This window comes from Halictus rubicundus, chromosome 1 (genome assembly GCF_050948215.1).
Source record: "Halictus rubicundus isolate RS-2024b chromosome 1, iyHalRubi1_principal, whole genome shotgun sequence".
In the NCBI taxonomy this organism is placed as follows: Eukaryota; Metazoa; Arthropoda; class Insecta; order Hymenoptera; family Halictidae; genus Halictus; species Halictus rubicundus.
In genome coordinates, this window is record NC_135149.1 from 98,311 (window position 1) to 125,013 (window position 26,703).

At 39.5% G+C, this 26,703-nt stretch overlaps 2 protein-coding genes across 13 annotated transcripts in view; both read right to left on the minus strand.

Annotated features, from left to right (window-relative positions):
* Positions 1-26,703, minus strand: part of LOC143364149 (echinoderm microtubule-associated protein-like 2) — a 497,449-nt gene that overhangs the window by 54,022 nt on the left and 416,724 nt on the right. For 11 of the 12 annotated variants that reach the window (XM_076804737.1, XM_076804768.1, XM_076804680.1 and 8 more), the window contains one exon: positions 16,632-16,719. The exons of the other annotated variant lie outside the window; for it this stretch is intronic. In XM_076804737.1, coding sequence (XP_076660852.1) covers positions 16,632-16,719 — 88 coding nt within the window. The remainder of the gene's footprint in view (positions 1-16,631; positions 16,720-26,703) is intronic. 12 annotated transcript variants of the gene reach the window in all.
* On the minus strand, positions 16,986-17,701 carry LOC143353999 (uncharacterized). The gene has a single exon (XM_076788076.1). The coding sequence runs from the start codon at positions 17,684-17,686 to the stop codon at positions 17,102-17,104; it is 585 nt and encodes a 194-aa protein (XP_076644191.1). The 5' UTR covers positions 17,687-17,701; the 3' UTR covers positions 16,986-17,101.

Genomic DNA, 26,703 nt, shown 5'->3' on the forward strand with positions numbered 1-26,703 from the left:
TACGGAGCGGATACGCTGGTGTTCGAATCCCGTCGGTGGGAAAGTTTTTTTTCCATACGTCATCTTTATTTTTTCAATTTCTTATATGGTTTATTTATGTGATTTTAACAATATTTTTTTAATGTTTTAAAAATATTGAGGTAACATTTTTAACTAAAATACATACAAAAATAGTTTTGCAGTATCTATTATTTCCTCGATTCTCTAATTGTATATGTTCATCATTGCGGTCCTGTTTAACTTTGTTAATATTAAAATTCATTAATCTAGTTTCTAAGCTAATTTCGTCTTCAGAAATTAGGGAGGAAATAAGAAGAACTCTGAATAAATAACACGCAGCAAAGTATTGGTTTTTGTCAAATTGAGAGAAAAGGGCTACATATATACTTTTATTTTGCCTCCCCTAAGGGTTACAATTCTTTTTCCTTTACACCATCTCCTTCTATCGCCGCCCTTCCATCTTCGCTTATCCTAACTTATACCTTATCTATCTTAATCTAACTTAACCTAACTTATACTTATACTTAGCATAACCTAAACTTATATACTATATAGCTAGAAAAGAGAGTTTATTTACAATAGCCTTATATTTATATCTTAACCTAGCTTATACATTACTTATCTATGCTTATGACCTATATAATGCTATGTAGAGAGACAGAGAGAGAAAATTGTATATACAAAAGACCTTATTTGCTAATCTTATATTTACCCCCCTACCCTTTGGACCTCCCCTTCCGTTCGCTCATCTCCCACTCCTCTCTTTTCCTTTCTCCCCTCTCTCCACTCTTCCACTCTTCTCATCCATTCCTCACCTCCTCCCTCATCTTCCAACACCTCCCACATTCTCTCCTGCCATCCTTTTTCCTCATCCAGCCTCATGCATACTTCCCACACATGCTCCCACGTCTCATTCTCCCATCCGCACACTCTACACGCTTTCCGCTCCTCATTCATCCAGTACCACTCTCCTCTCATCTCGCATCCTAACCTAAATCTCGCCACTCTTTTCCATCTACTTTCCCCCCATCCTTTCTTAAGGTACCCCGGCAGTCCCTCCCCTTTCACCATCCCATACCACTTGTTTGACTTTGACTCCTCTATCTTACCCCTTCTTTCCTTTGTTTGTCTTTCCTTTTCCTTTTTAATTATTTCCTCGCTCATTTTCTCCCTTCCTTCCTCAATCATTTCATTTATTATCTCTCCCGACCATCCCCTCTCCTTAAAGAACTCCCACCTCTCCTTTTCCCACCCATCTCTTACCCCTCCCACCCTATCCCTTCTTCTTATTTCTTCCCAACATAATCGTGCCAGCTTTCCCCCTTTCCCTTCCGCTAATTTTTTCTCGTATCCCCATGCCCTCAGTCCTGCCTTTCCCCTCAATAATTCCCTTTGCATTTCCTCCCTCACCATGTATCCCGGCGTTGTCCTTTCCACTCCCAGGACCCACCTTAAATATCTCTCCTGTAGCCTTTCCATGCCTTCCCTCTCTTTCCATCCCCAGATTTCCACCCCATAACTTATTACCGACCATACCAATTTGTCAAAAAGCCATACTCTCCTGCCCCAATCTTTGCCGAACCTCCTTTTTCCTATCCCCCACACCTTCCCCATTATTGCTGCTCCTTTCCTCACTCTTTCCTCCACTTGCGCTTCCTGTCCACCATTCCTTGCTATCACGTATCCCAGGTACTTGTACTCCCTTACTTCCTCAATTTCCCTGTCCTTCCACCTCCACTTCATCTTTTTCCATCTCCCCCCGCCCTTCCTACATCTCATTATTTTAGATTTCTCCGCATTTAACTGCAGCTTTTTCTCATCCAGGTACCTCTCCATCTTCCCCATCATCCCTCTCATCCCCTCCTCATCCTCCGCCAGCATCGCTATGTCATCAGCGTATGCTAGCGTATAAATTTTCTTCCCTCCTACTTTTACCCCCCCCCATCCGCCCCTCTCCAACTCTTCATCTACATCTGCCATTAATAATGTAAATAGTAGTGGGCTTAGTGGACACCCTTGCCTCACTCCCCTTACCGTCCAGAAGCAATTACTTTCTTCCTCCCCCACTCTGACTTTACTTTTCGTCTCCTTCATCAGCTCCTCGCACCTCTCCACTAGCCCCTCCCTTACCGCCCTCCTCCTCATTGCCCTCATTAGCACTTCTCTGTCTACCGAGTCGAAGGCCGCTTTTAAATCTATGAACATAATGATCAACTTTTTTGTTTTCCTTCTAACCTGTCTATTTATCAAATAATTTAACACATAGACATTGTCTATACACCCCATCCCCTTCCTAAAACCTGCCTGACTGTCTGGTAGTAACCCTTTTCTCTCTATCTCCTCTCTCATCCTCTCCGCCAATACCGCAGCATATATTTTATACGCTGTCTGTGTGAGCGTTATACCTCTATAGTTCTCCACCTTACTATTGTCTCCCTTTTTGGCTATTGGCACCACTATCCCTTCCTTCCAGTCTTCCGGCCATCCCTCCCCCCTCCATACCTTGTCACAGACTCTCCATAACCATTCTTCCATCTCATTCCCTCCATATTTCCATGCTTCATTCGGTATACCGTCCCCCCCGGCAGCTTTCCCTTCCTTCAAACCCCTAATCACCCTACTAACCTCCGACTTATCTAGCTTCCTCTCCCCATCCCTCTCACTTCTACCCACCCCTTCCTTTCCTTCCCACCTATCTACTCCTCCTAATACTTTTTTAAAATATTCGTCCCACTGTTTCATCTTTATCCTTTCGTCTATCCTCGCTCCCCCCTTCCTTTCCATATTCACCACTTTCCATATCTGACTCTCATTTTTTAGTCCTTCCACCATCCTTTCCCATCTCTCTCTCTCTACCTTCTTCTTCTCTTCGCATAACTCCTTATATCTTCTCTTCTCTTCCTTAAATTTCTTACCCTCCCCTCCCTTCTTCCTCCATCCCCTTAGTTCCTCTCTCACTTTCCTTTTCCCTTCCCTACACTCCTCGTCCCACAATCCGCCCCTCTTTTTTCTCTCTTTCTTCCCCATCGTCTCCAACGCCTCTCCTACTCTTTTCTTCAATCTTTTCCACTCTTCCTCCACTCCTTCCTCTCCTCCCCTAAAGGCCCCAAATCTTTCTTTGAAGCCCTTTATTTCTTCCTCTGACCAGCGACCCCCCTTATTCCCCCTTCCTTTCCCTTTTTCCTCCTTTTTAAGATCCCCTCTATTCACTCCTTCTATCCAAACCGTCACTGGCATGTGATCCGAATCAATCTGTTCCCCTATTTCCATCCTTTCCACCTCTTCCCTTGTTTGCTCATTCCCTATAATATAATCTATTACTGAGTTCCCCTTCCCCCCTACATATGTCCACTCTCCCGCCTCGTCTCCTTTAGTGCTACCGTTTAATATCCCCCATCCTCTCTCTCCTAGATATCTAATCAGCCTCCTCCCTTCTACGTTTATTTTCTCATCCTTCGACTTTCTACTCCCTTCCCCTCTTTCCCCTCTTCCTCCTCTCCCACTTCCCCCCCTTCTCTTCCCGTCCTAGCATTGAAGTCCCCCCCTATAATTACTCTTTCCCGGATCCCTCTTTCTTCTGTCCATTGCCCCATTTTTTCCAACTTTCTTTCCAGATCTCCGTTTACGTAAACCCCTACCACCCTCCACCATTTCTCGCCTATCTTCACCCTTACCGTCATCATACCTTCTTCATCTCCTCCCTCCTCCCTTTCCCTCTCGATCTCTTTCCTTACTCCTATTATCATGCCCCCCATTGCCCTTCCCCTTTTTTCTACTCTTCTTGCCCACTGCGTTTCCCATATGTACCCCTTTGGTAGCCTTCTCCTTACCCCGCTCCACCCCCTTTCCTCGATCCACGTTTCCATTAATACTATTATGTCCCACCCCTCTAACCCTTTCCAGAATTCCGTGTCCTTATTCCTTAATCCTGCCACATTCCAGAAGGTTATTTTGTACCTTGCTTTCCCCCTCTTTCCCCCTCCTCTCCCTTCTCCCTCTTCCCGTTTCCCTGTTCTCCATACCACACTTCCTCTATCTCATTCCATCTCTTCATTCTTCCATTTACCCACATTCTCATGTACCCTATCTGTACATGCATTCCCCTCTCTCTTTCCTTCTCCGCTTCCCAGAAAAGGGCTACATACTACCACTATTTTGAAAGTGAGGTATCAGGTACAAATAAGCCTAAGCCATTCCTCTTTATTGTAAGGTACATGAGGAAGTAATTCCCGTTTATAGTTACTTGAATGAAAGACTTGTTCTGTGGACATTTATGATACGGATCAGGAAGTTCATTATTTTCGGTGGGATGCAGAGGCAATTCATAATATACTAGGTCAAAAGTACCAGCTTCTACACAAACAAGTAGACAACAAAACCTTTCCAAAAATTGGAAACAATTGGAACTGCAAAAAGACTCCATTTCAAACAGTATCCTCGGTAGATACTCTTGATTTTCCGGAAATGACAGAAGTAGATTTAAAAATTCTTTTCACGGAATCTTACCAATTTTCACAAGCAATTTCATATCAGGCAGAAATCGTGGACGAACACAATAATATAAATATTAATTTATTGCCTAATCCAAGAAAATAATATCATTAAATTCGAAGTAAAATCGGAGTGATATAAATAAAAGTTAGTTAAAAATGTTACCTCAATATTTTTAAAACATTAACAACATATTGTTAAAATCACATGAATAAACCATATAAGAAATTGAAAAAATAAAGATGACGTATGGAAAAAAAACTTTCCCACCGACGGGATTCGAACACCCGCGTATCCGCTCCGTAGTCCGACGCCCTAACCGCTGTTTTTTTTTTTTTTTTTTTGGACAACATTTTTATTTTATTTCGTGACCAACAATTACAATCTTTAAGTTATACAAAAATGTGTAAAAATATAAACGCTTATGTTGTGTAATATCTAGAGTCTTACAGCTAATGTTCTTTAAACAGACTTGATTACATTGCACTTAACGTTATTGCGAGGTCGCTATCCGTTTTGTTCTTTGGTATGTGTTTTATAGGTTTTTGGGTAATTTCTTTAAGCGCCCAAAAGGTATTAATTTGGTCGGTGGAAAATGGCGCGTTCTTTGGGATAGGTTTGCTTACTTGCTAAGATATGCTACTTATCCTAATTATCCTATTTCTTAATTATACGCGTAATTTATAATTAAGTTAATTTAAGATCTTAAAAGTAAGTGGGCTAATGTTATTTACAGGATTGGGGGGGGGGGGGTATGTACAGAGGGTTACGAAGGTATATGTACAGTATTTACAATATTTACATGGTGTAGATTTGTTATTGTTTTCGAGCGCTCGCTTGTGACTCTTTGTAATGTTTTTGGATTGTTATTTTACGTCTGCTATTGTTATAACTCCGGGTTCGTGTAGTGTTAGGCGAGGGACAGAGTTTGGAATGAACCACCAGTACTTTCCAACTGTAAATGGGGTATTGTTTTTGTCTTTGTCTGAGAGTTGTTGACAGTATTTGGTTGTGTTTTGTGGGTTTGGGATGCATAATGGTGTGTATGTAATAGCTTTTGTGTTGTTTGTCCTTTTGATGTGGTAGATTAGGGGGATGTTGTTTGTGTCTGATATGAAGCCGTTTTGGTCTAGGAAGGGGAATAGTTCGGGAGGAGTGTAGCCTGTGTTTAGTGAGTTTAGGATGTACTGGGGTTGTGAGTGGAGTTTTTCAATTAGGATTTGTGTGTGTTGTGTTTCGAAAGATCTGGCGAAAAAGTTTCTGCAAAGTTTGAGAATGTGATTGTCGATTCGTATGATGTTGGCTTTATTCAGGAGTGTGACGTTTTTGTAGCTTTTTTTAAAGTTCGACTCTGGTGTTTTGTGCATGTTTAGACATGCTCTGAGGCAGTGTCTTTCAAAGATTCTTATATTTTCCATTTTGTAGTTGGGGATGTTGTACCATATTGGGCAGGCGTATGTTATTATGGGTCTGATTAGTAGGAGGTAGCAGAGTATTTTGATTCTATTATTTAGGTATTTGGAAAAGAAAAGTCTGGAGAGGCTTCGGAATAGGTTTTTTGCTTTGTTTAATTGTGTGTCTATGTGATTGTAGAATGTGAGGTTGGTGTCTAGTATTATGCCTAGGTACTTGACTGTGGTTTTGTGAGGTATGAGGGTGACGGAGTTGCTGTTTTCTTTTAGTTGAAATTTTTTCCAGTTTCTGTTTGTGTCGGAACTTGTTTTTTTTAACTTTGGACGGAATAGGATAGTTTCGCATTTGTCGGTGTTTATTTTTAATTTCCAGTTTATGAAATATGTGTTGACTTTTTCGAATAGGGATTGAAGTCTGTTTTGTATAGTTGAGGAGTTTCTGTCTGTGCTGTATATGATGAGGTCGTCTGCGAAGGCTATTGCGTTTAGGGTGTTGTTGGTGTTGAGGGTAAATAGTTTTAGGAGCGAGGCTGTGTATATGTTGAATAGTAGTGGTGATGTTACTGTGCCTTGTTGTAGGCCGTTTGTGACTGTGAATGTTTTTGTTGCTCTGGCTTCACCTTCGTGAGTTATGAATTTTCTATCGTATAGCATACTCCATATGATTTTTATCAGGTGAGCGGGAAAGTTGTATTTATGTAATTTGTATAAGAGGCCATCTAGCCATACTGTGTCGAAGGCTTTTTCTAAGTCTATTAGGCATGCTCCTACGCAGTTGTGTTTATTGAGGGCTTGGTATGTGTCTGAAGTGAATTTGTTTATAGCGTGTAGTGTAGATGTTTGGTTGCGGAATCCGAATTGGTAAGGAGATAGAATTTTCTGGTTGTTGGAGTGTGCTAGGATGTGTTTATGGAGGATTTTTTCGAATATTTTGCTGATGTTTGGGAGTAGGCTGATTGGTCTGTAGTCGGCTGTGCTGTTACCGTTCTTGTTTTTCTTTTTAAGGGCTAGGGTTTTTGCGGTTTTCCACTTCTTTGGAAAGTAACCGTTGTTGAGTGCATTGTTGAATAGTATGGAATAGAGGAATATGTATTTACCTGGGAGTTTTTTTAGTATTGTGTTTGGGATGTTGTCGAAACTGGAGGATTTCTTATTGTTTAGGTTTTTCAGTAAGCGTATGAGGTCGGCTTGTGATGTGAAGTAGTTTTTAATGTTGCTTTGTGATGGGTTGTATGCGGGTGAGTCAATTGTGAAATTAGTGAGCGTTACGTGGTTGGTGGTCTCTTGGGTGAATTTGTTTTTTAGTGTAGTGGTGTGTGATTGTATTATGCGTTCTAGGTGAGGGTTTCCCATTTCGTTGTTTTGACTGTGGGTAATTTCAAAGTGTGCTCCTATTATGTTTAGTTTGTCTTTTGTATTTGTTATGTATAGGTTGTTATCTTTGCTTGCTTTGTAGTTTGCTAAGTCTGTTTCAGCTTTGTTGAGTATCTGTGTGTTGTTTTTGTGAATTTTAAGGGTTTCAATTGTTGATGGCGGTTTTTTTCTGAATATGTTGTTTATTTGTGTGAACGGGTTGTGGGGGCCTTTTGATGATATCTGTTTTATTTTATTTTCCCAGTAGGAGGAGAAGGATTTTTGGAATTCTTTGTCTATTTCTGTTTTTATGTCTTTTAGGAGTTTCGATAGTATAGGTAGGGAGTTGGTGGAGAGGGGGTTGTGGGAGTTCTTTATCTTGTGGATTTGCGAGATAATGTACTTTTTGCTGCTTTGGAGTTTTTTGATTTTTTTGTTAATGTAGATTTCTGAGGAGTTGGGAGTTTTGTGTGATGGGATTGATGATGCTATGGATTTGTGAAGTGCGACTTCCAGTTTGTCGAGTCCTACGTCGATTTCGTCGTTTTTTAGGTTTCTGTTGTGGTCTATTTTTAGATCGTTTATTTGTATTGATGCGAATTTTTTAAATTTTTGCCAGTTTGCGGCCGAAAAATTAGGTCTGTTGTTTATTGGATTTGTTTCTAGGTGTGTTATGTTTTCTATGGAAATCGAGAATTTGAGGGCAGTATGGTCGCTGTCGAAAGGGATTGTTCTAAGGTTGTTGTTGATTAGGTCGTGGAATTGTATTCTGGCGTCGTGTAGGCAGAGGTCGATGTAGGAGTTACTTTTAGGGTAAGAGGGAAGGTCAGTGCTGCGTAGATGTATGTTGTATTTTACGGCGTTTGAGTTTAGCCAGTTTCTGAGATGGACGCCCCTAGGGTGGTTTTTTGTGTTTTTCCAGTCTACGTGACGTGCGTTCAAGTCTCCGGCCAGTATGTAATATGTGTTCGGGTTTGCTAGATTTAGGTTAGTTATTATTTTTTCGAGATCAGGTATGAACTCTTTCTGGTTGTTGCCTGGGGCATAAGCTGCTATTATGAATAATTTTTCTTGTGAGGGGAGTGCGATTTTTATGATTGTTGTTTCTACTGCTGTGCTGTTAGTTAATGTCGGGATCTGTACTTTTTCGTGTTTGATTTTGTGTTTAATTAGTATTGCGGTTCCGCCTCCTTGTGTTGAGTTTATTCTATCTGATCTGTGGATGGTATAGTTGGTGTAGGAGATTGTGTGTCTGTGGTTAAGTTTGGTTTCGCCTAGTAATACTACGTCTGGGTTGTGATCGTTGAGCAGCTGCAGAAGGCTTGCTCTCTTTTGTTGAGAGATTAGGGAGTTTATGTTTAGTGATATTATGTTTAGTGTGGGGGATTGTTGTATTTGGGTTTTTTTAGGCATTGATTGTTGGTGGTGAGAGGGTCGGTATTAAATGAAATAGAGTGTAAATGTTGGTTGTGTTGTTTTGGACTGATTGGGTTATAGAGTTTAATTGGTTTTTTATGTCTAGTAATATATCTGTTATTTGAGGTTGTGGAGTTTGTGGGCTGGTGAGAGTTGGGGGTAGGTTGTGGGCTGCTTGGCTCTTTGGGTGTATGTGGGTTTTGTTTACTTGTGGTGTGGGGATTGGGATGAGTGAATGCGCGCTTGGTACGGTATGGTGGGGTTCAGGTGTGATGGTGTTTTTAGGTAGGTTAGGTGTGGCGTATGAAGGTTTGTTTGTGGGAGTACTGGCGGTTACTTTGCTGTACGATAGTTGCGGGTTTGTTAGTTTTTGTATCGTGTTGATCTTTTTGATATTGGTTTCGTGTTGTTTGATTTGTTGTGTTAATATGTTTTGTTTGTGGTTCTTTATCGCGGGACAGCCTTTGTACGAGGCTGGGTGGCCGTTGTTTCCGCAGAGGGCGCATTTTAAATTATTAGTGTTTTTTTGTGTGGTTGTTAGTTTGCAGTTGCCTATTTCATGAGATTCTGCGCATTTTACGCATCGGAATGGTAAGTTGCAGTTAGTGGAGGAGTGACCTAATCTCTGGCATTTCCAGCATTGGGTGATTTCTTTCGAAGTTATTTTTTCCCAAGAGACCGATTGGTGGTGGATCTTTTTAATTTGGTGGACGTTATTGATGTTACTATCGGGTGTGAGGTGGACTGTAAAAATTGGCAATTTTCTATTTTCTAGGATGGATTTTTTTGTTGTAAATCTGTTAACTTTTGTGAATTGAATGTTGTTAATTTTCTGGTCGTTTAGTGCGTTTAGTATCGTGTCGTTTTCGAAGTCTCCTTCTAGGTTTTTTAGTAATATTGTTTGAGCTTTTTCATACTTGGGGGTGAAAGAATGGAATGATGTGTTGTTTGTTTTTAATATACTAATTATAGTTATGTAGTCCACGGGTAGGTCGATGTATACTGTATGGCTAGTTTGTGTTGATTTCTTGGTTCGGAAGTTACCTGCTATTTTTTTGCCGCTGAATAGGATTTGGTTGATTGTTTCCTGGGCGGTTTGGTCTTGCACTATTATTGGGGGTGGTCTTGGCTTCCTTCCTTGGGTTGCAGGTATGTTTGGGAGGTCGTCTATGGGGCTGGTTTGCTGCTTTTCTTGAGGCTTGATTTCCGCATGTGTTCCGTTTGTATTGGAGAGTGGCTGGTTCTGTCGGGCGGTGTCCTGGGTTGTTGTCCCATTGTTTTTTCCAGGTAGGATGGCCGCTAGAGTCGGGGTTTTACCGACTTTCGCTGAAGAATTAGGTTCTGGTGTGTTTGAAGAGTTGGCTTCTATCACGTCCAGTCTGGCTTGAAGCGATATTATTTGTGCTTTTTGCTCTTCATTTATTTTGAGGAGCAGATTGTTTTGCCTCTTCAATTCATCGATCATTGCGTTGTGGGAGTGTCCATCCTCTGGGTTCGTATAGTTAGGTTCCGCTGGTTTAATCCTTGGTTCCGTTTGGAGATCGCTGTTTGCTCTTGGAAGTTTTACTGTTGTATTTTGGGAAACTGTCAGTTTCCTTTTGGTGTTTGGTGTAGTTTTCTTTTGTAGCAGTGCTTCCATTTCTTTGTTATTTAGCGTTCCTTTACGTTCTTTTTTTATTAATCTTTGGATTGTCTCTTCAAGCGTGTTTGATTTTGTTTGCATTTGGCTGCCAGCGGCAGAGCCGCATGGCTGGGAGGGGGTAGACTCCTGTATCTTCTTGGTGGACCAAGGGTTAGTTATTTTTCTTTAAGTATATTTTCCCGCACTGGCGTTTGGGGATACACTCACTGACACTTTTTCGGGCTGTCCACGCCGATCGGATTTTTGGGCTCTGCGGGCTCTACGATGTTACCTGCTCGACGGTCACTGAGCGAATGCCCTAACCGCTGTGCCAACCGGCGATGTTGTAAACGTTACGAACATTCTGGTATATATCGCACAAAATACAATCCATTTTTTCTCTTAAAACATTTCTTAGGTCAAACGCTTACTTGTTTCAATGTAATAATGTTTAAAATGACTTAATATATACCTGCGATAAAACCAACAAGTGTAACTTCCCTCCTAATAGCAGAAACGGCGAAAAAATTCGGTTTTTCTTGTCTGGACAAAAAGTGCCCACAAGAAAAAATCTAAAAAAAATTGAGGACACTGCCTGTTATGGTACTTTATCGGGGCACTAAACAGCAAAATAGCATGTTTTCATATTTTTGAGAAATGTACATTTTTCCGATTTTTTTGAGGTTTTTCATTTTTTACGACCACAGTTTGCAAGAAAAAAATCTGAAAAAATTCTCAAAAATCTGTCCTAGGCAAGCGATCCAAAATATGCCACATTTTTTCAGAATTTTAGGAAGCATCAGAGTGTGGAAAATGCGTGGAAAAGCGCGAAATCTAATTTACCCTGTAACTACCCTCACAGGCAAGATAGGGGGTTGGGCTCAGAGGGGTTTTTCTGGGTCAGCTTTCGAATGGTTCATTAATCATTGAAAAACCTCTAAGGGCAGTGTTTTGACCATCTTAATCGGCTAGGCCCTTTGTGGGGTAATGTGACACCAACACGATGGCTGTCCCGCTAATTCTTCACGTACCGTAAGAGAATTTCTGAACAATAATCGCTGGATAGGACGTGATGGACACATAACATGGCCAGCTCGTTCACCCGATCTAACTCCTCTTGATTTTTTTTGTGGGAAACACTAAAAAACGATGTGTATATTGATCAACCGACTACACCAGAGAACATGCAAAAAAGAATAATTAGATCTTGTAAATCAATTCCAACAGAAACAATTGAAAGTACAATTAATTGCCTTGTAAAAAGTTTAGATGCTTGTGTTACTGCTCAAGGTCATAATTTCAAACATTTAATTTAATTCAAATAAAATTATTGCACATTTTGATATGATCATATTTGCCTCCTTTAACAGCACAACTTTTCTCTCTAACATTTTCTTTTATTTCTAAGCCTAAAGGAGCTATTTAGGTGGCCTGTTTCTCGTGAACCACCCGGTATACACTCATATATCCGGCACTCGTACGCACAAGTCGTCGCGCGGATGCCGAATATATTCGGCGCTCGAAGCGAAAGGGTTAATACAGCATTAATTTAATATAATACTTTTGCATTTCTGACTTATGCTATCATTCCTAAGTCAGTAATTACTAGTTTATTATAAAGAAGAGTGATACATTTATCGTGACGAGCAAAAGTGTAAACATACTTCGCTAGTTTTACATAAAACGTGATAATACAATTTATTTTTCAATTAAATGATAAAGCTTAGGTAATGATAACTATATGGTGAATGTGATAAACAAAACATAACAGGTTATGTTCGATATTATTAACAATATATAGAATATTTTACAAAACTAAGGATTTGAAGCAATGTTTACAGTTTTGCAGGTTTCATCAGAAACGGTTAAGATATTACACTGTTACGTATGGAAAAGTTTCTCCACGTTTATTTCAATTCAAATTTTTCTAATCTCTTTCCTGAGAACAAAAAATGTCCCAACCGACCCCTCTTTTTATGGAATCCTTCGCCGCCCTCTCGCTCTACACTCAGCCCGAGCTCATAACAACACGGATGCTAGGGAAATGAGAATGCGGAGTTTACATGCGGAAGTCTAGATGAAACCACTTAGAATTAGTGCAGACCAAAGAAACGGTATCATTTCATTGCGCGATAAATGTTTTTCACTACAGCAAATTGTAGTAAAATGTGGTGTATGTCATACACGATAGTTGCAAGAATAAAGAAAACCTATGGTAGTGTGTTAACTTCTTCAAGAGACGGTAGACCGCGACTTGTTTCTAATAGGCTGCACGTGAAATTGCACATCGTCTTCGGTCTGAAAGTCATAAAGCTTCAAAAATCGCGGCACAAGACGTTGAAGTAAATACAAATGAATGGAGCATTCGCGGCTCCTTAAAGAGAATCGGGTTAAAAGCGAAAGAAAAGAAATGCAAACCAACTCATTCAGACAAAAATATTATACTACGAAAAAAATTTTTTCATACATACAAAGAGGTCTTGGTACTAGACGTCATACGAAAATAGTAATCAAGCATTTGCTTGTGTTGGCCCCTTATTTCGGATAGAAGGTATCATGTGCAGAGTGCATTATTTAAATATTTTGCAAAATAATTTACCCTCTGTTGTTAATTATATTGAATTTGCTCAAGATGAAGTAGTATTTCAACAAGACGAGGACCCTAACCATACTCGTCACTGTAAGTACTCGCTATATTGGTATTTGAAAACAAGGTAATTTTATCTTGAATGAAAACCTAAATTATGAGAAGCTACAAAGGAGTTGGGATGAAATTCAGTTATTGCTTTCCGAACCAGTTGAATCTAATAGTGTGGATGAGTACTTCCAAGAAAAATTCAAATAACATGAAAACGGGCATTTATAAAGAAATACGCGTCGAATATTTTTCGATACTATACATGCGCACTAAATTTCACTACAATTGCTAATGCAAGTGTTAACAGCCATAAGAAGATTGCGGATTTTATGCACTTACAACAAAAACAAGTTGGTGCAATTTAAAACAGTAGAAACATCAAAAGAATTTAGGAATGTCTATACAAAGTGATCCTTTTAAGTAAGGCCACCTATATGTCTCTTCAGGTTATTGTGATGAAAAAAATATTTGTTACGTAATGTGCGTGGTGTTAATGGACCAAATATGAATCTGGTAAGAATATTTTTTTCCGAAGGTAATTTTTTTCGTAGTTATCAAGATTTCAACGAAACGTCGCGTCGTCCCGTTGCTAGTTCGCGTCGCGACCAGGCCCGCGCCAATCACCGTGAAGCCCGACAGCGCGCCAATCACAGCGTGGCCCGACAGCGCGCCAATTAGCGAGCGCCAATGCCAGCCGAACTCCTCGCAACACGAAGGGGCTGTTGAGAATAATTATTGTGAGGCAGTTGGTATAAATGAATGATATGGATTGGTACGAGTGAGCGGTGTAAGTTGGTACGAGTGAGCGAAGTTTGAGAGAGTGTGTGCAGAGAGTGAAGTTGGCGGGCTTCTGGCGTTGGAAACGATGTGAAAACGTGGTCGAGGAAAAAGCCACTTGAAGAAAGCGGTTGCATCATTATAATATTAAGTGTTTGTTTTTTTTTTTTACTTTTATGTATCTTTAACTAATAAATAATCTTTATAAAGCAACAGGGGCTCTCGTTATGGTCCACGATGGCCTATATGTATAGGCCCAGCCGAAACCGGCAACAAACGGAGTTTGTCTGGAGCTGCTCCCTGAGGTTCTCCTCTGGGCTCCGGACTACGGACTAAGCGCGCATTCTCGGGCTCTCCCGTGCGTGTGCTTGAACCCGTTGGTGTTGGCCAAGCAGGCATCCTCGGGCTCTCCCGTGTGTGTGCGTAACCGGCACCGCGAGTCAGTCCTGAGACGGCTAGACGGGCGTCCAGTGAAGCGTAAGCACTGCGACGCACTGCGCCTCCGACACTCTCTCTCTTCCCGCGCCGGTATTTCCCGTTTCCCGTTTCCCGCGGCCCTGCTCCTCGTCCCGTGACCGTAATTGTAACACCTCGTCGTTCACCAACGTTCTGTCCTCAGACACCAGCATCAGCCGGGTCAGCCGGCCGAGATACTTTGGGGACCGTCGCCGGACCAGCAAGCAACTCCCGGCCCAATAAATAGTTTATTTCTCACCTGACCCCGGCTGTTCGTTCATTTCCCCTCCTCTGCCCTCTCGAAGAACCATACCCGAGCATCCCGCGAGAGAGCATCTCCAGCGTAACGCGACGGTACAAGATCATCGGTGATTTTTTATACATGACTACATTTTTTTATTGCATCATGTAAGTGATCGAAAAATACATTGAGATATGTACAATACCATGACCTTCAAATGACCTTGATCTTTGAAAATTAAAGTTTTACCTAGAACTGATGTCTATCGAGATCGTAGGCTTTGACCAAGACTCTACAATCAAGAGAGAATGTAAATAAACATGTTCACTGTCGCAAGACTGATGATTCCTAACGGTTTGAAGTGCCGATCAGCTTCAGTTTATCTATCAGTGTATCGACGTACTGTTTGAAATGAATTACTCGATGTAAGAAAAAGTTGATACGGTATTCATTTACAGTAAAGCTGATAATTGTTTAAGGGTAGCAGTTCGAATGTACAAAGATAAATTTCCAGACAGTAATTATCACGTATTATCACGTTGTACTTATGCAAAAGTGATAAGTAATTTCCATGAAACAGGTAGTGTTGTAGAAAAACATTGCAGATAAAGTTAACGAAAACCCACATGTGAGTTTACGACAACGTCGTAATATAATACAAATACTTCAAGAAGAAAAATTTCATCCCTGTCATTTATCGTTACATCAGGACCTTCATGGAACAGATTTTGTACATTGTATACATTTTTCTTGGTGGGGTTAGCAGCAATACGAACATGACGAATCATTTTTTAAAAGAAATTTACTGATAAAGCGTCTTTCACCAACCATGGACAGCTAAATCTAAAAAACATGCATTATTGGTTAATTGATAATCCACACTGGCTAAGGTCAGTGGATAAGCATTCATCTAAGAATTTGGTCTCAGCATAACGATTGTTCATTCGATACGCCTTATCAAACAAATTTTGGATCTAAAATTTCCAAATCGATGGATTGGTTGTACTCGGAGTTGTAGGATGGCCACCGCGTTCACCAGACCTCGCGCCAATAGACTTTTTTTGTGGGGAAAATTGAAACAAACAGAATAATGAACAATTAACCACACTACAGAACGTGAAGAACCTATTAGTTAGAGCTTGTGCTGATATTAATTCCGAAACAATTGAAAGATCTGTACAGTCGGTCATTGCATGTTTCAGGAAATGTATCACCGTAGAAGGACACCATTTTGAACATCAGAGAAGGTGAGTGTTGTTTTAACAGTTTACACGTACACATATCTACTGATCGATATTATTAGTGCGGTAAAAAATATTTTCTTTGCATTCACAGGTTCAGGAGTCGTGACCGAAGATATTCGACATCAGTTCTAAGTAAAACTTTAATAGTAGAAGATCAAGGTCATTTCAAGGTCATATTATTATACATATCTGAATGTATTTTTCGATCAGTTGCACGATGCAATAAAAAAATGTAGTTATGTATCAAAAAACACCAATCATCTTGATAACTCCGAAAAAAATGACCTTCGGAAAAAAATATTCTTACCAGATATTTCGTCCATTGAAACCATGCACATTATGTAACAAATATTTTTTACATCACAATAACCTGAAGAGATATTCAGGTGGCTCTACTTAAAAGGACCACCCTGTATATTGATTTGAACCCATTTATATTTTTATGAGGAGGAAAGAAAGGTCTATATAGTTACTTTTCTTGCAATTGATTCCCATAATTTTTATTTTGCATAAAGATCCGTAGTCTAGTCATATGAGTACAGTTCTGTTTCGCTATAAGACGGCAATGTTTGTCTCGCAACAAGGATATATCAACCTCCTCTCTTCTTTTAAAGTTGTCCGCTCGACAACGGTTAGTGTCAGAACGAAAGGGTATGTCATATTCTATCCTTTTCCAACGAAAGATATCGCTGCTCGGCCAACTACTTTATAGTTTGCCGCGCCGTGTTCTCTCTCGGTTTACTTGGAAACCAATTCAAGCTGCATAGGTACTCTGATCCACAATACGATAGAAGCCGTCCATAGGCTTATAGCGGAATAAAACTGTACAAGTGTAATTTAAACATGTGAAGAAGATATTATAATGTTCTCAAGGAACCAGGGTTGGTGAAAAATAAAAACAAATGCGGAGTAACTAATTTTGACGCTTAAATACACATGCAGAGGAATCATGTAGTTTCCGTCTAACAGTCAAATTACTTACAATATAACAGTTCATAATCTCCACTGTTACTCCGTAAGTATTGTCCATCCACTGACCAGTCGATATGGGTTATAAAACTCGAATGCCCCTGAAATACATTTTAATATTGATTCTTAAGTGAGGAAATGTACATATTTTCTGACAGATTTTATACTAAATATACTTTTATCTCGAAAAAAAAAGAAAAATGGTATAACTTTCATCAAGACAAAAAATCAAATGACTTTGCAGCCACCACCATGAATAAAGTGCCAACAGTTAGTGCCAACAATAAATATCGTGCGTGCTCATGATATGCAACCTAGGAATAAAAAATTAACCAATATAGACGGCACCCGTAACGAAAGGGTTAAATGGTTACTATGATGGCGGGTAACGAGTTTCGTCGTTTTTCTTGATACTATATTATTGTTCTCTTTAAACTTCCTCAACCAAAAGGACGATGCCTGAAATCCTGCTAAATTTATTGATCAATTTTCGTTCATTGCCCACCGTCTCAAATCTATGTCGTGTACCAAAATTTTATTATTTCTTGCTACAATAAATTTTTCAAGTGTAGCATGTGCAATTGCTTTAAGTTTATCGTAACGACATCCGCCTTTATTAATTTGTTCTTCCCATCTGTATAAATCTGATTGTCTCTTCAATTTCTTGTATTGGTTTTTTACACTTTGGAAGTGTAGTGGTCTTTTTCTTCCACTCTTCCAATAATCTACAGCTTTCTTCTTATATTCTAAATCAATGTCTACATATGCCATTTCTTCTAGACTCTCGTCCGGAGAACTTGAAGACGACGGTTTCGATATTGACGCTGATTCCAAATCTTCTTTGTCTTCGGGAACATTAAATGAAGTCGGTTCGTCTGTTAGGTCATCGAATATTAATCGTTGTTGCGTTTCGAAATTCATGTACCCTGCTTCTCTGTACCTATCAATCAGATCTATAATAATGTGTGCCAGTTCAATTTCCTTCCCATTCGTGAGTGTTTCCTCGTTATTATTACTGTTATATGTTTCCATCAAAATGTTTATAACGTTTGTCGGATTGACCTTCATGTTTATAAAAACGAATCTAACAAGAAAAATAAACAATCAGCAAAAGTAAAATTAATATAATTATCGGATGTTTACGTTGATTACCGCCAGAAATTATTTCTTTTATGTGGCACTGTTTTAAAAATCCGAAAGAAGTAGCCTTAACTTCTTAATATGCACGTTGCTTTACAAATCGTAATGCAGAAAGACTAATAGCACACGTAGCAAAGTTCCCATATTTATACATTCTTAAGACACTTTACGTTTCGCCCTCTCTCACCCTAACAACCAATAGAAATGTTTTAAAATATTCGTGTTCTTCTGAAATGCTATATACAGGGTCAGTCACTGTATAACCGAGGTAAAACTGATGTGCGGCATTTGCCACCAGCTCTTTTCAGAGGTACCATAAACGACGAGGGAAACTCCAGCTTCGAGGATTCACAGTTTAAAAAGGCTGCAGGTATATTTTAACCGGAGGCCCAACGTCTGCAGAAATTCACAGGCGAATTGGCTATAAAAGTCGGTACCCTTACTCCGCCGCGGTAATTAGCACCGCGTCACGCTGCTACCTGCGCCACCTTCGTTAGCTACTAATAACACAATAAACGACACATAACCCAGTGGTATTGTTTAAAATACTATACACGTTTATACTAAATGCTTATATTTCGATGAAACAAGCCAGAATTCCTTCCTACGCACGCCAGGTGCAAGACTACCTTCCATTATGCATAATTATTGTTAAATGGCAAAAAAAAAGAAAATCCTGAAACATGTATCCCCTATTTTGGATCAAAGATCACACACCCAAGTTTACATTAAAATAAACTAACAATAAATAAAAGAAACTGCAAAAAAAAATAAAATTTTTAATATATTGTTTAAACAAAAAACTTTTGTTAAAATTTTCTTGCGCGACTACATTTCCCATTGAAAAACACACAATTAAAAAAAAATCAAATTTTTTCGACCTCTGGTTTCCGAGATATCTCTAAAAAGAGGGTTTTGACCCCCAACTTTGAGAGCTGTTTTCACCCCTTCAAAGTGGATGTCTGCCGATAAAAAAAACACGTGTCAAATATTTTTCAAAGAACTATAAGCTCCCATAAGTTTCATCAAAATCGGATTTTCGCATCTGAATATGTTCCCTTGTAAGATTCTGCCGATCCGATTGAGCACCACACGAACCCGCTGTGACATTTTTTCACGTATGGCAAATGTGTTTAAAGTTACCGGTTTACATAAAATGAGGCTAATAGCGTTAGTCCGTCACGTTGACGTTCGGCTTAAGCTGGCTTTCTTATTCGCATCCGCACCTACCGACGCAAGTGACAAAAACACCCGAAGACGGATCGAGGTACGCCCATTACATACGACATAAGCTATATGACATTAGTGCCTTCAAGAGAAAGAAATGCTGCTGATATATGATAATAAGAGTCTAATAATAAGAAATATGAAATACTGGCGTGATCTCAGGCCTTTAAAGCAAAACTTAAACTTCTTTATTATTAATTATTTTGTATGATACTTTCACCAATATATTTGTGGAATTTTTCTGATTAAAATGATATCGAACACGTTATCATTCGGATCATATTTACACTATTTTTTTGTTAATATAATATAATTGTATTGGAAAGCAAATATTATCGGAATTATATCTTATTGTATCGGTATTATGTTACACTCTCGGCGACCTAGGCCACTCGAGCTTTGCTGTCCTTTTATACGTTCGGCAGTATATCAAACAATAGTACAATATTCTAGACGATAATTGGACCTGGACTCATGTATTGGTCATGCATCGCACAGTGGGGTATTTGGCCCGAAAAGCCGGAAAAAAGTCAATTTCAAAAATTTAATGTAAACTGTAATTTTTTTATTGCTCGAAGTTGTTGAATGTGTGGAGAACAATGTACTAAATTTTTTTATTCATTTGTACGTTTATGAATCTCTAAACTTAATCGAAAGTCAAGAGATTCTATGACTTGTATTGCCTTTCCAATCATGCTATAACATATCGTACATTTATGAGTGATTTTTACATGCTTTAAAAAAGCTGTGTAATTTTTTACATTATGGATATCTTTTATCTTTATCTTTCAGACTGTTTTCATTTTTTTGTTATACTTATTTATAAAGTTATTAATATTTGTATATGATCAATAATTCAGAAATTATTTTTACAATTACAAGACTTCATTAACGATTTTATTATGGTTCTGAGCGAGTCCCGATGGTCTTTTTGGTCTCATTATATTCGGTAGAGATTTGTGATTCCAAGCAAATAAAGTTTGGCTCCGGATTTGTCCGGATTGACGTTTTATAGCTAATTTAGTATTAGCGTTTAGAAGTGTTTTACGTACGCCTATACGTTTGGCTTCGTTGGGCCTCCGCGAGACTTTAACAGATTCTCCTACGGAACTGTTTACATTGTTGGTACTCGGATGTTTATGTGATGCGCCAGATAAGACATCGACTGAAGTCTCTACTTCCATTTGAATTGAATTGAAATTGTGTTGTCAGAGAGTTCAGAACAAGTTATCCAAAGCGTTTTTTCCCATTCTTCTGTACTATATTTTAGTTTTTATTCAGTTTACGTTTTGTTTTATATTTTTATTATTATTAGTATTATGTGCATTAGTTTAGTGTATGTTTAAGTACTGTTCTTTTTCTTTTAGTCAGTGTATTATTATGTGTGTGTCATCTGAGGAAGACACTTCGACTATATTTTCTGATGAAAATTAATGGTGATAATTTAAAAATATTCTTAAAATACATATCTACTTATTAAAACATTTCATGATCTACATATTTTGTATTAAAATAATAATGTACATCATTTTAATATAATTTACGTGTACAAATACTTTTTCCAGCTTTTCGGTGCACGTACTCCACAATCGCCACGATTTTTCAAGGGTTTCCGATAATCTGAGGAAAAAAGGTTCGAACAAAAGATTAACAGTATTCAGATGTCTACAAATTTCAATACATAAAATTTCGGAAAAAAATTTTTTTTTATAAGAAGTGAGGATCAATTTAATTTTTTAACTGTTAAGATATATTTTTGATTTCATAATGTTATAGCTGATGTTAAGACGAATTCAACGACCTACTACATTATGGCATTGAGCCTATTGTATAACGCGTAAATAATTTTTTCCGGCTTTTCGGGCCAAATACCCCACTGTGCATCGTGTAGACATGTGGGATCCTTGACTCGTGGGTCCTACGAATTGTAGATCGGAGTACATGTCTATGTTATTGGTATGAATGAAGGCGTGAAGAGTCGTGCGAGAGGTCGAGAAGCGAGTTTAGAGAGAGAGAGCGAGTTTTGGAGTGAGAAAGCGATCGAGCGAGTTCATGTTGTTTAATTTTTGTTTTTCATAACCATATATATTCTGTATCATTAAATGTTGTTGCTTTGATTTTCGTCTTTGATCCCTATGCACAAAAGATCCCTACAATCTTGGGGGCTCGTCCGTGTCTACGAAAATCCGTGAGTTGGGATATTCGTTCGTGTGAAAAGTGACAATTATTAGGGATCAAAGTGCTCAATAGGGATTGAAAGCAAGAGTGACAGTCGTAATTGTGACGATAAGAGTTTGTGACTTGTATAATTAATTAGTGCGATTTATTGTGGGTTATTTTTGTTTGCGCAATGAGTTTACCGATGAGATCTGCCAGTGACTTTACGGTATCAGAGTTAAAAGAAAAGCTACGGGCTATGGGACTGGGTACAACGGGTGTAAAAGCCGAATTAATACACCGACTAATGGAAGCTGATCCATCGGGTAACTGGGCGAAGGACAGTGAAACCGAATCGTCAGGCCGCGAGGAAGATCGGCAGTTAGGAGAGGCAGGTACCCATCGTGTGAGTGAGATGGAGTGGACTGACATGCAGCGAGAAATTGAACTTTGTCGGAGAGAGAAGAGATTGAAGGAAGACGAACTTAACCTGGCACGCAGAGAGATCGAATTTCTGAAAAATATGCAACAACTAAGAATCGGCGGCGATGGGCCGGCAGCTAATATATTTCGTCCGACAATACAAGACGAGATAACACCGCGTGTGACTGCATCAATGGTGGCGGAGATGTTAAATTATTTCGATGGCAACGTGGAAACATATGAAATGTGGGAAAAACAGGTGCGATTACTGAAGGCAACATATCGGGTGACGGATGAAATAATGAGGCTGGTTATTTCGTCACGTTTAAGAGGAAAAGCGTTCGAGTGGTTTCACTCAAAACCGGAATGCATCGCGATGCAAGTCGAAGAACTATTGAAAGGCTTACGAGAAATGTTTTACCGCGAACCAAACAGGATCCGGATGCGGCAGGAGTTTGAACGGCGTATTTGGAGACGAGAGGAAGCATTTAGCCAATATATGCATGAGAAAGTGATTATGGCAAATCGTCTTAACATGAGTGACAGAGACGTTGTGGACTACGTTATCGAGGGAATCCCAGATTTCACATTAAGAAACATTGCCCGCGCTCAAAAACTGGAGACGAAGACATCATTGTTGGAGGCGTTCGAGGGGGTGTCGTTGTATGGGAAGTTCTTGCCGACGACGTATGCATCATATGCGAGGGCCAAGGAAAATTTGTTTCAACCACGGAGAGCAGAGGAGAAGACATTCCGACCATGGAGGACGGAGGAGAAGACGCTTCAACCACCGAGGGAAGAAGAAAGGATGTACCGTCAACCCAGATTCGATGACAGAGCGTATGGACCGATGCGAGTGGAAGAGAGACCGTTGCGACCACCGAGGGAGAACGAGAGGTTTACGTCACCGAGAGGCGAGAGAAGGGAAGTACCCAGAAATGTCAATCGTTGCTTTAATTGCGGTATGGAAAATCATTACAGCACGAACTGTCCTTTAAAAAATCGCGGCGCGAAGTGTTTTAAATGTCAGATGTTTGGCCACGTGGCAGCAAATTGTCCGAAGAAAGATGATGTGAATGCCATTTGTAATTTTTCAGAGTATACACGCGAAAAATACTACAAGAATGTAAGGATGAATGGAGAGAGTTTAGCGGCATTAGTTGATACCGGTAGCGATTTGTCGGTAATGCGTGCAGAACAGTACGTAAGAATAGGGTCGCCAGCATTAGTACGACGAGAAATTAAATTTTGCGGAATTGGATCTCAAGCTAATAAGACGATAGGACAGTTCAACGCACGAATAGAGATCGATGGTAGTGAATATCCAATCAATATCTGGGTAATATCTGATACATTAATGCAGCATGATTTAATAATTGGTACAGATTTTTTGAACACTGTGGAGATAAATATCAAAGGGGGTGTAATTTCTATCCGTAGCGTTGAAAAAGAACACCAGTCTCAAGGTAATATACCCGAAATTTACAAAATTGATTGTATAGACGAAGCAAACAAGATTGATTTATCAGAAATTTCGAATACCAAGCATAGAAGCATCATTAACGATCTGATTAGAGATTATAAACCACTTAAAACACGGGAAACGGGTGTGAAAATGTCCATAATACTTAAAGATGACGAACCAGTTTATCAGAAGGCTAGACGTTTGTCCCCTTTTGAGAAAGGAGAAGTAGATAAACATATAAAGCAGTGGCTTTCCGACGATATCGTGCAGCCATCTCTTTCTGATTACGCTAGCCCAGTGGTACTCGTTAAAAAGAAAGATGGTACAACCAGGCTTTGTGTAGATTATAGAAAACTGAATACGAAAATAATTAAAGATCGATACCCGTTACCGTTGATCGATGACCAATTGGACGCTTTGCAAGGTTCACGAATTTTTACTACGTTAGATTTGAAGAATGGATTCTTTCACGTGCCTATAGATAAAGTTAGTAGGAAGTATACTGCTTTTATAGTACCGGATGGCCAGTATGAATTTTCTTATGTTCCATTTGGTTTATGTAATTCACCCGCAGTATTCCAGAAATTTATAAATGCTGTTTTTAAAGATTTGATTAACGAGAAAAAGGTTTTGACTTATATGGACGACCTAATTGTTCCCTCAACGGATTTTGAAACTGGTATAGAAAATCTAAAGATGGTAGTGCGTGTTGCGGAGGGATTTGGTCTAAAGATCAATTGGAAGAAATGCAGCTTCTTGCAGACTAAAGTAGAGTTTTTAGGGCACATAATTGAAGACGGAAGTGTTCGTCCATCAGAAAGGAAAACAGAGGCGGTTATGAAATTTCCACAACCACAAAATTTCAAGCAAAATCAAAGTTTTTTAGGTTTGGCTGGTTACTTTCGAAAGTTTATCGCAAACTATTCTGTGATCGCACGACCGTTAACAAACTTATTGAAATCGAACGTCAATTTTCACTTTGGGGAGGAAGAAAAATTTGCATTTGCGAAGTTAAAAACTATATTGAGCAATAGTCCAGTTTTAAAATTATATAGATTAGAAGCGGAGACTGAACTACATACGGATGCTTCGATGCATGGTTATGGTGCAATTCTTTTGCAGCGTAATAATATTGATAATAAGTTTTATCCGGTATACTTTGCAAGTGGAAAAACGACACCAGCAGAATCGAAATATATTAGTTACGAGCTGGAAGTTTTGGCAGTAGTTAAAGCCCTACGAAAATTTAGAATATACTTGTTGGGTATACCATTTAAGATAATCACAGATTGTCAAGCGTTTACATTAACGATGCGTAAGAGAGATTTATGTGTTCGAGTTGCGAGGTGGGCTCTTTTATTAGAGGAATTTAATTATAAAATAGAACATCGTGCGGGAAATAGTTTAAGACACGTAGATGCGTTAAGCCGAAATCCGTTACCGGAGTGTATGTTAATGAACGAATGCGAGGATAGCATAATTGCGAGAATTCGTAAAGCGCAGTGTGAGGATGAGACTTTGAAACCGATTTTCGAAGGAGTGAATGAAAAACGATTAAGTGGGTTCGTATTGCGGAATAGACTGTTGTTTAAGGAAATTGAGGGTGACGTGAAACTAATAGTGCCGCGTAGTATGCAATCGCAAATTATTCGACGCGTACACGAGAATGGTCATTTCGGGAGTTCAAAAACAGAGACTCTAGTTAGAAAAGATTATTGGTTCACAGACTTAAAATCAAAAGTTGAGAAAGTGGTGCGCAATTGTGTTCCATGCATTCTAGCCGAAAAGAAACATGGGAGACAAGAAGGATTTTTACATTCTATTGACAAAGGGAATATTCCATTAGATGTGTATCACACTGACCATCTCGGGCCACTGCCATCCACACGAAAGAGTTACAAGCATATTTTCGTGGTCGTGGATGCATTTTCGAAGTTTGTGTGGTTGTATGCCACAAAAACTACAGCTACCTCCGAAGTAGTAGAACGTTTAAAGAAACAATCAGCGATTTTTGGAAATCCTCGGAAAATTATCTCTGATCGTGGCACTGCTTTTACTTCAAATGATTTTCGAGAATATTGCAAATCAGAAGCAATAGAACACAGTCTGATAACGACAGGAATGCCAAGAGCTAATGGACAGGTAGAGCGTGTGAATAGGACACTTATACCAATAGTAACAAAGTTGTCTGCGCCCAAACCGGATGAGTGGTATCGCTATTTGGATATTACTCAGAAATTTTTAAATGCAACACCTCATAGAAGCATCGGTACAACGCCATTTAGATTATTGTTTGGGACACACCCAAGAATGAAGAATAACGCAGATATTCGTGAATTGATAGAGAGGGAATGGATTGATATGTTCCAAAGCAACAGAGAAGAGCAGCGGAATCAAGCTAAGGAATGTATTTTAAAAGTTCAGCGTGAGAATCGTCGTGGCTACGATAAACATAGGAAGAAGGCTCGGCAATACAAAGAAGGCGAATTGGTGGCCATAAAGAGAACCCAATACGGCCCGGGCTTGAAGTTTGCGCCCAAATATTTAGGTCCGTATCGTGTGACAAAAGTTCTAAGGAACGATCGTTTCGTTGTACATAAAGTAGGCGAGCACGAGGGTCCGCAGCAGACGTCAACTTCGGCAGAATATATGAAGCCCTGGATTGATGAGGCTAGCGACATCTCATCAGTCGAAGAATAAATAAACATATCTGGGGACAGATATCGTGCAGGATGGCCGAGTGTGGGATCCTTGACTCGTGGGTCCTACGAATTGTAGATCGGAGTACATGTCTATGTTATTGGTATGAATGAAGGCGTGAAGAGTCGTGCGAGAGGTCGAGAAGCGAGTTTAGAGAGAGAGAGCGAGTTTTGGAATGAGAAAGCGATCGAGCGAGTTCATGTTGTTTAATTTTTGTTTTTCATAACCATATATATTCTGTATCATTAAATGTTGTTGCTTTGATTTTCGTCTTTGATCCCTATGCACAAAAGATCCCTACAATCATGTATATTCACACTCCTCGGCGACCGAGGCATGAAGTGCTTCGCTGCACTTTTCTACCTTCGGCGTAGATCAAAGAATCCTGGCCGATATACAGTGAAATCTCGCTGTATACCAGTGCCAACCTCACGTTTCCAAGTCAGTGGTAAACCTCACACCACCGCGGTGAGTGGCCGAATCTCGAGAGCCGTCGCGGCCACAACATTGTCGGCTGTATTGGTGTGAGACCAACAGACCACTACTAATTCAATTACAAAACTTCTGTTACGGCGTAACAACCCAGCATAAACGCAGACCCCTATTAAGGTACAGCAAAAATGCAAAATGTGAAACTTCCCAAAAGCCGGTTGACTAAATGACTTTATTACTCAGACGTGACGAAAATGAATATTAGCAGCTTATAAAATCACTTTTAGAATCCGCTAAATTACTAAAGGACCGCAATTACTAGCGAACCCTGCAGAGGGTCAACATTTATTACCCAGGCGGACCATACCGTTGCGTTACCTGAGTAAGATACTCCACGCGGACTTGAGCCGTTGCCACGAAGTCTTGACACCCAATCAAAAAACGTCAAAACCGACCGCCTACAATTTCCACATTTACCAATCACAATCCATAGACCAGCAAACTCCTTCAAAAAACAAAAACGACTAATCCGTGCAAGCGT

Coding starts and splice junctions, on each gene's coding strand:
- LOC143353999 (XM_076788076.1), bottom strand. CDS start 17,686: ATGAAGGTCAATCCGACAAACGTTATAAACATTTTGATGGAAACATAT.